The following is a 16,098-nucleotide window of genomic DNA, read 5'->3' on the forward strand; positions in this document are numbered from 1 at the left end:
GTTGGACTTTGGTTTTATTGCTTGGCTCACTTTTATTTAAAAGAAACTATTAGTAACATTAGATTTGTCTAATTTTCTCAAAGCCCTCCAATTTTCTCTTATTATTCCAATGAGATTAGAATACAAAAGCCTTCCTTTCATTATTGATGTTTGATTAATTATTAATTTTTTAAAAGATATATTATAAAATTGTTTTCATATATACCAGACTAAACTTTTATACTTCCTTAAATCCTCAGACGTATACCTGTTAAGTCTGCTCACTGGTCACCTGTTCATATAAGAAGTGGGAGTGAGTTTCACTATGAAACTATATTGTTGTGTCATATAGTAATGCACGTTGCAAGTCAGAGTGTGTTTATTTATAATTACTTTCTCAAAATAGTTTTTCTTTTTCTATGCTGCATTCCTACTACAGAGCACTCTGACCATATCATTCTTGCACAGTACATTTTAACCACTAATCCAATAAAAGAAGATGCATAAAAAAATGAAGTATTGCACAGTACGCGGTTTCCTTTGCTCAGAAAGATTGGACAGTTCTTCATGATTAACAAAGTACGTGAGTAAGTAGTGTTTTTATAAATACTAATTTATTTAATAAAAATACAAAAATATAAATATACATATATAAAAATATTGGGATGAATCAACACACAGAAATTCTTTAACTCAAGAAATATGGCAGTAATATTAATCGGTTTGAAGTATATTTTTGAGATTATGTTACAATGCAGGTGCACACTGTCCAAGATAGTATGAAAAGTAATGCAAAGCAATTTAAAAAAACGGAGGCTCCATGTCATTATTAAAGGCACAAAAAGCCTTTTTTTTTTTCATTCCAAATAAAACCCTTTCGTCTGAGGCTTCTAGGCAGAGAGGGTGAATTATAGATTTTTAAAAATCTAAATCATTCATATTCATTCACGTTGACTTATTGATTAAGCAAACCCTTACTAAGACAACACCTATTTTTTGTAAATTTTTTATTCCCAAGTAAGAGAGAGTAGGCCACTTTATCTAGTAACACAGACATGAATTCCACTAACACTGACCAGGTCACAGATTATTTTCTCAGTCTCGATCACTATCCTCTCCACCATACATATCTGCCAGTTTTTTAAACCGAGGTCCCCAGTCACTGAGGTACTCATAGTCTTGGTTGCCTTCAGTGGTAAGTGACTCCAGAGAACTGAGTGAATTTGCTATGGAATCATTTCCTTCATAGGCATATGTTGCTAGTGAATCATAAGGAGGGGCAGCTGGGTCTAAATCATTTTCCTTTAACCTTCTATGAATAAAATCTTGGACATCGATGTTTTCCCAAAGAGGTGCAGTCCGCCTTATCTGAAATATTGTTTCTGGGATGACATCTCTTCTCATCTTACTTTCCTCCCTCGCTTCTGGATTTCTCAGTGTACCAATGTCAAAAGCCTGGGTATCTTCTTCCCCACCTCCTTCATCATTGTAGGTCACAATGTTGTCCCGAACATCATCCTTGGAGATGATCAAGGGTTCTTTCTTCCTCTGTCTCTTGAGAGCCGTAAACAAGACAACTAATACTAAAAGGAAACAAAAGATAAATGAAGAAATATGTAGTTAGCAATTAAATAAATGAGCAAATATTTTATATCATCTGTTGAACCAGAAAATTTTAAGGCTGGAATGGGATTTTTAGTAGGAAAATATTGATAAAAGCTGTCTCTAAGTTGAAGGTAATAAGAAAAAGTACTAATGATTTTATGGCAGTGAAAAAATATGCTTTTTTAAAACCTATGGGAGCAATGATCAAAATATTATATGTTTTAAATAGATATACAATTGAACTGAAGTTAAAAAGCAGACAATGCCTTACAATATATGATCCTACCAAAGTTCAACTTTGGTTTTAGTTTTGTGAAGTACCACATTTCTGGCAGTCACTAAGGATGATTTCCTCAGTATAGTTGAATCTCCGGGCAAAAGTAATTCACACACTTGAAAGCTTGTGATTTAGGTATTCTTAAGTGCCTAATTCACTTTTAAATATGAGATCTACAGGTCCTTCTGAAAATAAGAACCTGAAGACCTTCAGTTATCAATATTATTGACAAAACCACTTTTGGCTTCAATGACTGCAAGAATTGAAATCCAGTCTTTGCTACTAAGTGTTTCTTTTGAAAAACATGATCCTCCTAATTTAAGTGCTAGTTGAATGATTCTTTCTTCTGAAGAGGTGAGGATTGACATAAAAATGAACCTTTGCAAAAGCAGATGAAAAAAATGAAGTTAGGATTTTTAAATACATTGTAATGTATAAATGCTATTGATTTCAGGAAGAATTCAATGCTTAAATGCATTTTAAAAACTGACCCTAGCTGCAGTAGCTGGAGTAAATAGGAGAGGCCAGAAAGACTGTCAATGAAGTACAACAGTGTTTGCTAAACCATACATTACAACAGTGCTGAATGCTTTTGTTGAGTCTTAGGAGCTAAGTTTTTACTCTGAGTGATTCGAGTAGTAATGAACAAAAGGTAAGATTAGACGTGCTGCAGGTAGGGAGAGGGGAACAGAAATCTTCAAAATGCCATGGTATAATGTTGTGAATATAGAGGCTGTTCTGTTCTGTTCTGTTTTGTTAGCTTTTTTTTCTTTCTATCTATACAGTAGCCACTTTTTTTCAAGCTTTCATAATGCTAAACAAGAAATAGCACACTTATGTAAGTTTAAGAACTCCATATATGAGACAAGGGCAGATCACTAAAAGGTTACTATGAAGAAGTGTCTTTCATAGCCTGGTACTTAATAGGTTTCTCCTATGTTGGGCATGTTGACATCAGTCTACTATTCTAACACACTGCATCTCATTAAAAAATTAAATAAGGTACCGAATATCACACTAGCTGTAGATAACAGTTCTCTTTAGAGGATCTACAGCCATATACTTCTTTGGTTTCAGATATGTCTGTAACGCTAAGTAGAGCAGAGCCTCTAACTCTGGGGCTAGAGACAGGACGTGGTCATATTTGCTCTGCATGACAATGATCCCTGATCCTGTTCTGAGTCTCACATGCTATTGATGTGGTCCTAAGGCACATTTAGATTTCCCTTTTTAGTTCATTCTTTCTGTACTAAAAGGATTGCAGCTGATCAGAGTAATATTTTCACTGTGAGTGAGTAAGGGCATGCCTTTCATGCTCCATCTTTTCATGCTCTATGTTGGGGCATGAAGGATGGTTTTGAAGATGCAGAGCCTATTGACTGGTGTTAAGAACTTAGCAAGGTGAACAGCTACGTCTGGCAGAATTGAAGCATAATTGTCTGCTGGCAGGGGTTCTGCTGCTCAAACTATGCCTGGACAATGTTGCCCATTGAAAATCAGTTTGTCAGAGCTCAAGTATCCTTCCTTCCCTATGCCCAACATTACAGATATAGTTCCTAGATATTGCCCCTTTCCTAACAACCTCTGTGACCCTCTGAATATTTACTGGAGGTATCTTGAATCCAGTCTAGAAACTGAGGGAAAAAAAAGTGATCTCCTTATAATTATGTAAACCAATACCTGTAGCTTCTCATTGCCCCCTTGCCTAGTTGTGTTTGAACTAAACATTTCCTGAGCAGAAAAGAATACAAACCATTCACCATTAAATAGCTAGTGTAATTTATATCATTTAATCACTGCAAAACTTAACACTCAGATTCAGGAATATGATTTTAAAGTTCTGGATCTAAATGAAGATCTGATTATAGTAAAAACATTATTCAAATAAGCATGATATCTAAAACTGGCCTATATTTTCAAATTTATTTAATCTAAATAGCACAGTCTCACTCCTTTCACATATTCTTCTGAATAGTAATGATGACAAACAGCCCATAGTACCTCCCTCTCTCCCTCTCCCAGTTCCTTTTCCCTCTTAGACAACAGTTGGTAAAAAAAAAAATGGAGAAATCAGGTATGAAATATTGTTCTGTGGGTCATGTGAATAATGGATTTAAGAATATCAGGGGTCTAGAAGTGACTAGACTTTTGCTTAGCCAAGTAAAGATCTCATCACAGGTACTTGCCTAGCAGGATAACGATGCAGAGGAGAATGGCAACCAGTGCCCCTGTGCTGAGGCCGGCAGGGAGGAGCAAGGCCTCAGCACTGCAGGACTGCATGTTCCCCCGGCTGTCGCAGGCACACACTCGAATGGTCAGCGTGCCCGTGCTACTCTGGATCGGGTAATCGTTGTCAAATATTATGATTGGCAGAAAATAGGTACTCATCTTACTACGGCTGTATCCATTTCTTCTAGTCATAATTCCTGCTGTGTTATCTAGAATGGAAAAGCAGAATCAATAAATGTTTCTGGATTAAGTTTTATGTGATATTGGGGAGGGGGTGGTACAGTCAGTAATTACCTTTGTTGTCTACAATGGAGAAGTTAGGGTGAACAGCAAATTCTGGTACCAACTCAAAGAAAAATTTGTGTCCTCGAGGAGGCTGATCTTTGTCAATTGCACTCACAGTCTGTATCAGCTATAAAGAAAAGAGTATTTTATGCTATTTTAGAAATCATGTGTTTCAGACCTCTGCTTTGCATGTCCAGTAATAATCCAATGAATCTCTACCTGAAGACATAAACTGATGTCCTAAGCCAAATGTTTCCTACATAAACCAGTAGAGGTTATGGTAAATACTTTGTTTTATTATTTAAATACATAACAAAGGATGGAAAAGGATCCAGTCCTCACTGCAAAACAGCCATGTGCTTTGATTTGTCCTTAGTATCTTGCAGTGTTACACAAACAATTCCCCTTCTGTATAAGCTGTAAACCTCCTATGGCCTCATGTAGCAATGATATTGTGTAAACCAGTTGTTGACTGGGTCTGATTCTCAATCCACCTCATCTGCTCCTGGCGATAAATTGGAGTACCGCACTGGCAGGATGCTTGATTTTCCTGCGGTAATAAAAAGAGATGTTTTACTCCCTCCTAAATTGAAAGCTCTTACTGTGGAACTTAATAGCTGCCCTAACAAGGCCACACAAGCCCAGCTGGGAATGAATGATAAACATACCAGAACAGGGTGAGAGCAGAGAGGACTAAAAAAAAGAGGCCTCAGCAGTACCTCTGGATTGCACAAGCTTTTCTGTTGCATCAAAATGTGCAAATATGCATACTCTACTAGTGTGTGTATATATGCTCTAGTAATTTGACTCTTTTTCTGCTTTCTCTGTCTATCTGGACTGATAGATAGAGGCTAAGGGAAACAGCTCCAGAACTGAGGAAGGAGAAGCTGCCTGGGAGCAGCTGTGGTTTATGAATGGACTTGCAACAGTTAAAATGCCACACTACATGAGTCACAGTAATGCCAGTAAGCTGTATAAATGACTGTTCTATCCTTTGCCCTTCCTGATGAGTATCACACTAGAGAGTAGCCCCTAGTCCACCTTGGCTTGCAAGGACATGTTTGGGTTCAATAACAAGATGACAAAACTTGGTGGTATAAGACCAAGGAGTAAGTCTAAAATGAGGATGCTTTAACTCAGTAGAGGTGCATTCCTATGGCACCTAAAATTAAAGGCAGAATGAGTTTGTTTCTTTCAAAGCTACAAGAGAGCCAATGGCTGTCTTGAGTTTCCAGGTGTTTCCATTGTGCAGGTTGTCTTGAAATCCCACAGACATCAAAACCACTTTTTATCAAAGACTTTGTGGTTTGTTTTTCTTTTATTTCCACAGAAGGTGCAGCATGACTTCTTCAAGAAATAAAATAGCTGACAAGTAGCTTTAGCTTTGCACAAATCAAATAAGGAATTACTTTTACTTATGTACTTTCTCTGAACATCAGCTTGAGTAGGACTTGAGGATACAGTTAAATTTTGGAGGGTATTTAGTATCTCACAGAATGGAACACTGTTTTAGGTAAACATATTTATAGGGTTACAAAATATAATAAAGCATTTTTATTACTGTAACATTCAGAAACATGCTGCTGCTAGGGTGCTGTACTGCATCATGAGTATTCAACCCATTTTTTTCTAGTTAACTTTGGGATACTTTTATTACAGCTAGTAATATTAAGGTGCAATTAAAACAAACATAACATGAAAACAGTAGAAAGGTCTGAGTTTAGCTTGTTCAATTCCTAGCAACTCCTTCTAAAACAGCCACAACACCTTTTTTTTATAATTTCTTTTTATTTTTGAGGCATATTGAGGAACTTGAAAGGTAATTTGTGAGCATCAGCCTTGCACAAAAGGATGTGACTACATAGAAAGCAGGATTAGGCAGTTTCTAAGTGTAATTAGAATAATAAGTGCATGTTAAGATCACTTTTAAAGCACTTAAGGATCATTGTTCTTTAAATCATTATTTTTTCCCAAGATTACTCAAATTCTCATTTATGGTTAAGTATCTTTTTCAGTATGTTTCTGAGTCTCTGTTTATGCCAACATTTTTCCAATGTCCCATTGCTTTGATCTTTGCCGTAATCTACCTCTGAGATCATTAGTACAGCAAGCAAGACAAGGATTGGACTTAACTTTAGTTTTACAATGTTTAATAATAGTGTTACCAAAAAAAAACAAAAAACCAAAAACAGAGAGAAGAGAGAATAAGTGACAGTATTTGTACAGTTACCTGCTGAAAAACCTAAGGAGAAAATATCCATATCCTCATGTAATAACTACCAAAAATTGCAATTGAGTATCTTGGGGCTTTTTGAGATACAATCAGTGGGGTATTTGTAAGATCTGGATTTGATTGTCTTCATGTGCAAATCACATGGAGAAGCACAATTGTATGAGGCATAGAGGAACCTAATTACAATGAAAAATTATTGTTGAGGGTAAGGCCAAAGAAGAAATGGAAAAACCCCAACCTTATTACCTGTTCTAACTGTTGGGTTCATAAATTGAGAACGAGCTGTTCTTCCACCAGAAAAGACGGGAGAATAAAAGAACAATGAGAAAGATGATTGCAGGTGAATTGTGTTGAATGATGAGTAGGTGAAAGGAAATTAGAAATTTTATCTAATTAAGGATTTTTTTTCAGTTATACAGCTATAAATAGCAGAGAATGATGTCAATGATAATCTCTGCAGAAATGAAACAAATCTGGCTATTTTTAAGTATCACATTTATATGAATAAATTTAGTGTTGTTTTGTGTACATTTTGTAATTTCGTGTTGGAAATATATTCTACCATTTAGATGCAGTTATGGACATTGAATTATGATCTCTCTTCACCAAGGCTTTAGAGAAAGAGCTCTGATGCTGTAAGATTTATGAGGGAAGACTTATTTCAAGAAAATTACTTTTACTGGAATATATTTCAAGAGTATCAGGCTTAGAGAAGATAAAAAGCATTCCTATTCTTTTCTTTCTTTCATACTTTCCAATGCAAATGAGCACACTTTAGAAAATACAGCATTATTGTCACTGTTTTTTTGACGGCTGCCTATGCATGTGCATGTGCACTCCTGTATGTTTCAAGAAACAATGTCATACTCTTGAGTGGATCTTATTCGGTGAATTCAAGTTTTTAGAGGTCACTTTTCTTTGAGGGTAATGAAAATTTAAACATAAGCATTGACATAAAGTTTTCTCTTTACATTCAGAACAAGGCGTTGGTAGCAGTTTGGCAATGTAAAATGTGTTGTGAATGAGGAATTATTCTCAGTGGAAACATTTCTCGAAGATATTGGGACTAGTGCTCTTTAGCCATGATTTTTACTGGTGCTCTGACAAAGACCAGTGTCTTGGGACAGGTGCTCTTTAATATCTTTATCATGACATAGACAGCGAGATAGAGTGCATCCTCAGCAAGTTTGCAGATGACATGAAGCTGAGTGCTGCAGCTGACATAGCAGAAGGAAGACATCCCATCCAGAGGGACTTGGAAAACTTGAGAAGTGGACCTACAAGAATCTCATGAAGTTCAACAAGTCCAGGTGTAAAGTGCTGCACCTGGGCTAGGGCAATCCCAGATATGAGTAGACTGGGAGAAGAACTCATTGAGAGCAGCCCTGCAGAGAAGGACTTGGGGGTTCTGATGGAAAAAAGCTGGATATGACCCAGCAATGTGCACTCGCAGCACAGAAGACCAAGTGCATCCTGGGCTGCATTAAAAGTCGTGTGGTCAGCAGATCAAGGGAGTTGATTCTATCGCTCTACTCTGCCCTTGAGAGACTCCACTTGGAGAACTGCATCTATGTCTGGTGTTCCCAGCACAAGAGAGATGTGAGCCTATTGAAAAGAGTCCAGAGGAGGGAAACAAAGATGATCAGGGGTCTGGAGCACCTCTCCTATGAAGACAGGATGAGATAGCAGATTGTTGAGCCTGGAGAAGATAAGGCTCTGGAGTAAAATTATTGTGGTTGTCCAGTACCTAAAGGGGGCTTATTAAAAAGAGAGAGACTGACTTCTCTACACAGGCAGGCAGTGATAGGACAAGAGGGAATGGTTTTAAACTAAAAAGGGAGAGATTTATATTAGACATTTGAAAAGAATTCTTTACTCAAAGGATAGTGAGGCATTAAGACAGGTTGCTCAGAGACATTGTGAATGGTCCACCCCTGGAAGTGTTCCAAGCTGAGTTGGATGGGGCCCTAAGCAACCCAACCAGTCTGGTGGGTGACATTCTTGACCATGGCCAAGGGGGTTGGAACTAGATGATCTTTAAGGTCCTTTCCAATCCAAATCATTACATGATTCTATGATTCCATTATTCTGTTTATTTCTTTCATGATGAAGACAGAGATTCTCTTAAAGGGTTTGGACCTGTTTCCCATTGTTTTGTTGTTTTTTTTCCAAGCATGACAAAGATTCAATTATAATACTGTTTTGCACTGTTCGTTTTTTGGGTTTTTTTTTCTCCTGGATGATGTGTTTTTGAGGCTATGACTTTACATCACGGTCAAAATTGTGACAGTCAGTCTAGTTTATAGCAATTCATACTCATGTCTGAAAAAGTGATTGGGGCTAAATAGATGGCCTAGTGACAGACTTCTTATGTGTACCTGATACATCCTTAGACAAAGGCTGCTCCTGAGTTTTCTTCAAGTTTTTTAAAAGAGAGAAAGCAAGTAAAAGCTAGCTGGGGGAATTCTGAAATAGGAAGGTTCACTTTGCACATCAGAGCATGCTTTTAGTGCTCCTGAGGCTGCATTTGTGGATGCAGAGACCTGCACAAGCAGAAGACTTGGGTCATGAGCTCAACCTTGGGAATGCCTTTAAAAGGAATATAGGAACCATAAGAAAATGTTAAGGTAGTAGTGCATTTTTAACAGTATAGAGGTCGGCAACCGCTAATCACATTTTAGATGGGCTTTTCAGCCTGTACTGGCTTGGCATGTCATGCAAACAAATGACAGTTGCACATTGGGTCCAGGGTATACACTTGAACATGCAGCCACATGCTTCGTAAAGATTCTTGAAAAGTTCACTGAAGAAAGATGAACAAGATGAAGTCCATGGGTGGACAGATATGACATATTTTCAGGTTAACCATTTCAATCAATGAAACAAAACCTGAGACAAATAGAATGTACACAATTAAATCTGATGCTACTCCTTTTCAAAACAGTAGCATGTTTGTGGTTGCTGTCTGGTATTTAAGCCTTTTTTTTTTTCAAAATTCCTTCTTTTGAAATTCACTATAAGACAGAAATAATTTAAAGATGATCAGTGTTGTAGATAGTGCCTTTCTGAAGTATTAAAATAATATCATTACCATATAACATAAAAATTGTACTTCCAGTTACAAAGAAGTATGACCACCGGAGACAGGCGCTGTTAAGCTAGAGATACAGTAACAGCTGCTGAATTTTGTTGTTTCTGTATACAACTGTAGAGTTGCAGAGTCTAGGCTTTTAATCCACTTTTTAATCCCAAACTTTTAATCATTTGGGCTTTCATTCTTGTTATATTATTCTCTTAGTTAAATCTGGTTATTGTACAACAGACATATTGTCTAATGTCACTTATCTACTTTCAACTGTTTCAGAGATTCGACTTAAAAATACTACTAGGCATTTAAGGAAGGAATGTTGGGGAAATTTTAACATTTCTTTTTGTCTAACATTTTTCATAAGTGTTATAGGAGAGAACAGAACAAATTCTGCACCTCAGAGCACTGGTTTTGTCATTCTTGAAAGTAGTCAATCTTGTTTTGAGCTGCAAGTATTTTTCTAGGAATCTGAAAAGATCTCACTAGTTTTTCTGCAATAAACTATGGGGCAAAATATGATGAGAGAGACTGTGTTTTGGACAATCATGAGAACATAGTGTGCAAATGTTATTGGGCAACGGTGGAAGAACAGCTTTGTGTTTCTCCTGTCCTTTCTTTCCCTTGCTTCTTTTTGCTGCCTGTATGATCTAGTAGGGCCAATCCCTAACTAATCTTGAATGTAACAGTTAGTAAACAAACATCACAGTGTAAATGTGAGGGATGAAGATTATGTAGAATGTTTTGAAGTGGCTATATTTCTCTAGCAGTGAAGCAATGTTATGATTCATAGAAGTGTTTCAAAATCAATCCACCTGTCACTGGATGTCCATCTTGTCATTATGCGGCTTGAGTGATCACACATGAACAAACACAATTCTAGGATATACACCTGTAAGCTGCTAGCTGCAGAAAACAGCCTCCATCATATGTGCACAAGGTAGAATACATGCCTGCCACTTAACAAAGCTTCATGTTTAGTAAAGCAAAGCAGTTTGGTTTTCAGATCTTGGCTCTGTTCCAGAAATTTGTTGGCAGTTTTAAAACAGGACTGAATGCTTATCAGGAGTTGGAAAACTCTCTCTCACAGTTCAATTCTTACTTCAAAAGAGAGACAGATTGTTACCATGGGTCTCTTACTAAATCAAGCCAATAGGTGCCTACCTAGAGAAGTGGCTACAATGTATAAACAAGTCATGACTCATAATTATCAGTGGCCACATGAGGAAAAGTGATTTCTTCTCTATCTTTAGAAGTTTGCTCTATCTTTATAAGAGAGGGAGGGTATGGAGAGTAATGAAATGAAAAATCAGCCAGCTCTCTGAAGGAGGAAACAAACTTTCTCCATTCTGATGTCTGAGAGCCCCTGAATGTCAGGAAAGAATATAGCACCAGTAAGAAAAAAAATTAAAAAAAAAAAAAGTGACCCAGGTTATTTTCTTCAATATTATTATGGATGAGTGTTGAAATTAGCCAACTTTTTTACCAACAAAGTGTTCAGTAAATGTCTCCTTTTCAAGTAAATCTTCCTGGTTTCCATGGAGAGGACTCATCCTCTAATCTAGCTAAAAAGACCCAATTAATTCCTGTGACAAGGCCATGAGAGAACTTTTACCAGAGCCTTCCCCACAACAGTCCCTGGGGCTCCAGCATGCCATTATAGGATTAGGGATTTCTAAATTGAATGAAAGGAAGGCTGCTTCATACTTTTCTTTAGCCTGTGTACTAACTGATGGAACGAGATTCACATGGTGACAAATGTGTTCCAGCCTAGTGAACACAGTTTTTTATGAACCTCTATTGATAATGTTTCTCCCCAGTCATACCATTGTTATTTGGAGGCAAAAGAGGAGGAGAGACTCTGCAGGATTTTCTTTCCTCTGACCCTCCTAAGGCTACCTGAAAAACACAAGTGCAGCCTCTAATATCTACTGATGTTGAAAATGAGTAACATCACTTGCCATGTTTGATCATTCTGTCTGCTTCCTGATGCACCTGAGATTTAGAGAGCAGTGTGATTAATAAAAAAAATGTGTGGTTAAAAAAAATAAATTTAGAAATTAACTAAATATATTTATGTTCTCAGTCTGTCTCTTCTGCTATGTGCATCAGATGTAGAAGCAGTGCTGTGATGTGTCAGGAAGCAGCAATGATTCTAATAAGACAGCTGGTTTAGGTGATCTCCAAAATAAGGTGGAGCAGTACTAAAAGAACACATAATTCCGTATCTTTCTTGTATTATAGGGGACTGCTAGACGCAAGTAATACAGGCCATCTGGAACTTAGCATCCTTGGACAAAATATTCAAGTTTGTATCTCTATACTTGTTATTTTTAAGAACCAAAATATAAGTAGTCTCACGTACTAAAGGTAGTCAGCTATCTGTAAATGTCCATACATGTATTCAGGTCCTGTCTTGAGGAGTCCAACTATTAATACATAGAAGAACAATCTGGCTCTGTCATTTTTCTATAGCTACACTCGATACATACTGTCTTTCTAGTAGTTTTGTGGGGTTTTCCAGTGAGGGAAAATAATTGCTGAAATTGTGTTGGTAAACTAGATGTATGGGAGGTCTGAACAACAGTATGCCTATCTAATGGGTCTCTGTCATCTCTGTTTTTAGGAAAGCACAGAATTTACCAGAAAGGTAAATGAAATTTCATACGTTAATGGATATTTCATCAATTATGCCAGACTAGATGGAAATGGGCTTAAGGAAACTGACAGGCAATATGCCTGGGTTGAACTTCTTCAAATATATGACAAAATCTGTGTTTGCTGCTTGATAAAATTGCACAAGAATAATTTCAATAAAATCTTCATTTGTAAGCTTTAGAAAATTTATTTTTATGCAATTAAAATACATGACTCAACTTTTCTATCAGTCATTATACTGAGATTTTAGGATTTATTTTCTTCAGTTTTATCTTCTGCAATGACACTGATGCACAGACAGAATTTAGGTTCTATGATATCTGTTTGAAATTAATGGATAGAGTTCTCTGAATGTATTCCACCTGGAAAAACAGTTTATAAATCATAAACCAAAACAATATTTTTAGAATAGCCAAAAGTGTAGGGAATATTTGTACATTCTTAAACTATATTTTTGCAGTGACAATTTAAGTCACTGGTTAAGACAGAATGTTATGATCATAAACCTCAGTTGTTTTGAAAAGTGCTCTTTGCTCATTTTTCTGATATTATAATTCCTTCCTGTAGTGGTTTAAACCAGGTTTTCCCCCTGAAGCTAAAAGTGGTAACCCCCGAGGAGGTGGTGACCCTTGGGGTTTGACCCAATCACTGCTCCTGCAAAATATAAACATATCTCTCCACCGGAAAAAGAAGGTGTGGTTCTTGTTGGAGAAGAAGAGTGGCCATGTTGTTCTGAGGCCACGAGGAAGGGGTTTGGAGCCCCTTGGGGCTTAGGCCCCCCCCAGCCCCTGGTTGGGGGGCTGCAGGGACTCGGAACAGTGTTAGAGCTGGGCTGAGTGCCTGTGGCTAGGAACTGGGGGGTTTCTCCCTGGTATGTAGCAGTGGGAGACGCTGGGAGCAGCAGCGGAGACAGCAGCATCCGAAGAGAAGTGGCAAAGAGCCAACGGATAAGGACCGAAAGAGCAGCAGAAGCCGGCATGCAGCCGAGGCAGGCACAGAGTTGTTTGAAGAAAGGAAAAGTTGCAGCAGGAAGAGAACCGAGACCACTGCAGAGACAGAGTTTCGGGGGGTAAGAACTGAATAACCAACACCCCTCAAACTCCCTGGAGACTCCTCTGAGAGAGAGGAGGATAATTGGACTCACTTGAAAGAGTCTTGGAGTGCAGTATGCACCACAGAGAGGAGCTAAGAAGCTCCAGCCTCCTGAGAGATAAGCCAGGACGGCCAAAGGAATGTGTGTGTGTGGGGTGACCTTGGCCCCCCTTGCTACAGCTTCAGAGAAGCTGGCAGCCATCTTTGAGTCAGAGCATGGGAGCTCTGCACAGGGGCTTGATTTCCCCTGAGGATACCAGACTGTCACGAAGACCCCTGTGCTTCGTGATATGACCGTGGTGGAGCGACCTTGTCTGGGGTGAAGCAGCCCACGGAAAGACCCCTTGTTTGGCGTCGAGGGGCCGAGAGAGGCTTGGAGGCCTCCCTCGTGTGTACTGACAGAGAGCCAGCAATTGCTACTGCTGCATGGAAGAGAAGAAGAGAACTGCTGCTGTAGAGAGACCTGCTGCTGAGAGGCTGGAAGGGGTCTTTTTTTCTTCTTCTCTCCTGGACTTTTATTTGGAGGGAGAAGAGATTTGGCCCATTGTAAATATTATTGTCATGGTAGAGATAGATATAGAGTTAAGATTATATATAATGTATTATACTATTTATTTATGTGTACAGTCTTGTAATATAATTCCCTTCCCCCCACATTGAGTCTTGTGTGTTTGCCTGGAAAACCCATCTCACATGGGGTTGAGATGTGGGAGGGGGGGCTAGGGATCAGGGATTGGATTTTGAGGCTTCTCAAACCATGACAAATGGTTTCTAATTTAATTCATCACTGCCTTTGATATGTATATTCATCTATTTATGTCATTTGTATGAAAAATAGTAAAACTTTCTTAAAAAATAATTAAAATAATGGTCAAGTAGCATTAAAGCCAAGTAATTTTAATCCAGCTATCCTCTGTCATTCTAACTATAATAAATAGAATTGAATGCAGTCTACAATAATCTACTGTATCCTCTTTTTCTCCTTTTTTTTCCTTTTTCTATCTGTTAAACTATTCATAAAACATCATTTGAATTGCAACTGGTAAATTATGTGTTCTTTCTCTGCACAGAGTTCTCAGTACCTGAAATTCTAGACTCATCTCAGGTACCATCTATGCTACTTTCAGTAGAGCCTCTGAAACTACGTTAAATACAATGGTGGGCAGCAACCAAGGTAAAACATGAGCATGCTGTGCTTACTGATGTGTATCCATATCCACCATCTTTGTAAAGTCTTTGAATGTTGTATGGTCACTGTGCTCTAAAATCGAAATATTATACACATACTGTCTGTGAAGTCAGCCAGCTTTGGTTGGATGATGATGGCATAAAATTAGTGAGACATGAGGATAGACCTAAACTGAGCTTAGGGCTCCATCTGGGACTTTCTTTGCTGGAGCAGGAACACATTCACCTTTGTGCTGGCAAAAATAATGATCTCAAGATTTTTCTTCCTGTCAAGAATGAATCAGTCTAGACAAGAGGCTCATGTATGATCTTAGACCTATTCTTGAAAGATAATCTTGAGGTCATAACAACATATATCTTTCTTCACAGGATTTAAAAGTGAAAGACTGACTGACATTACCATAAACAGATGATGTTGTAACATCAGTAATATTAAGAGATTTCTGTATTATACTGGCTCTGAGTTCTGTTGGTCTGTCTACTTACTCAAATCCAAATTATCACTTTATCTTCCAATTTTTTTATTGTCTTTCTAGATTTTTACAGAATTTCTGAGATTGTTTGTAAAGAGATATATATGAGCTTTGACTAGATTCAACACAATACCAAACTGAGTCTCAACTTACAGTGGAAGCAGCTGCATTGCCATTTATTTTTGTAAAAGTTATTTTTCACATCTTCTTTTCTGAGGCATAATAAAGATTTCGTGTTTTGTGTACATGAAATTGTGGCTACATTAACTAAGGTTTTGATAAAAATCCAGAAAGAAATTGAATTATAAAACAGTGTAAAGGATTTTGTAGTGTTATGCACAACTTTTTCCCAAAAGTATGTTCTGATACTAGAAAAGGAAAACCACCTTAAACTATCATTTTGTATTATATTCTGTGTTATTATACTAGGATATTATCCTTCATCTTTTATCTCCTCCTTTTTTTAATCAACTGGTATTTTCTGTATAAGATAGGAAATAAAGAGGCTGGGTTAGTTTGCAGTTGCTCAAATTAACATATATTGAAGTATCCATGATGGCATTCCAGGACAGTTTCATTGCAAGTTCTTTGGTAACATAAGTATTGATTTACCTGTCCTGCTTTTGCATTTTCACAAACAAATGTTTCATAGTAGTTGGCAAACTCTGGTGCATGATCATTTATGTCTAAAATCCGGATGAAGACAGGTATCTGGCTACTTTGTTTAGGATTATCTGGAAAAAGAAAATTATTTATATTACAATACAAAGAGGTATGTCTGTGAAAATAATCCAATGCTTTTTTTCCAATAGACATTAGAAATGTTCATTTTTATTACACTAAAACAATTATGTTTCATTTTCTACTGATGTACATTCTATTTATATAGAAGCCCTATTTATATCTGAAACAATTTTTTATTATGATATGTATGTTTTGAAATAATATAAACTATATTTAAATGGATTCGCATCAAAAACAGGTGATGGAGTTA

General features: G+C 37.3%; 1 protein-coding gene across 2 annotated transcripts in view; it reads right to left on the bottom strand.

The window, feature by feature from the left end:
- Positions 1-574: 574 nt before the first annotated feature.
- Positions 575-16,098, bottom strand: part of CDH9 (cadherin 9) — a 103,906-nt gene continuing 88,382 nt past the window's right edge. Inside the window, exons 9-12 of one of the 2 annotated variants that reach the window (XM_027681998.1) lie at positions 15,717-15,838; positions 4,385-4,502; positions 4,048-4,299; positions 575-1,562 (exon numbers count right to left, since the gene is read on the bottom strand). In XM_027681998.1, the coding sequence (XP_027537799.1) occupies positions 1,075-1,562; positions 4,048-4,299; positions 4,385-4,502; positions 15,717-15,838 (980 nt within the window). In that variant the 3' untranslated portion in view covers positions 575-1,074. Of the gene's footprint in view, positions 1,563-3,577; positions 3,972-4,005; positions 4,300-4,384; positions 4,503-15,716; positions 15,839-16,098 lie in introns of those variants that run through there. The other variant, XM_027682006.1, reaches the window with a different exon arrangement.

The sequence above is a fragment of the Neopelma chrysocephalum genome, unplaced genomic scaffold (assembly GCF_003984885.1).
Source record: "Neopelma chrysocephalum unplaced genomic scaffold, ASM398488v2 Primary Assembly neopelma1_22b, whole genome shotgun sequence".
Taxonomy (NCBI): domain Eukaryota; kingdom Metazoa; phylum Chordata; class Aves; order Passeriformes; family Pipridae; genus Neopelma; species Neopelma chrysocephalum.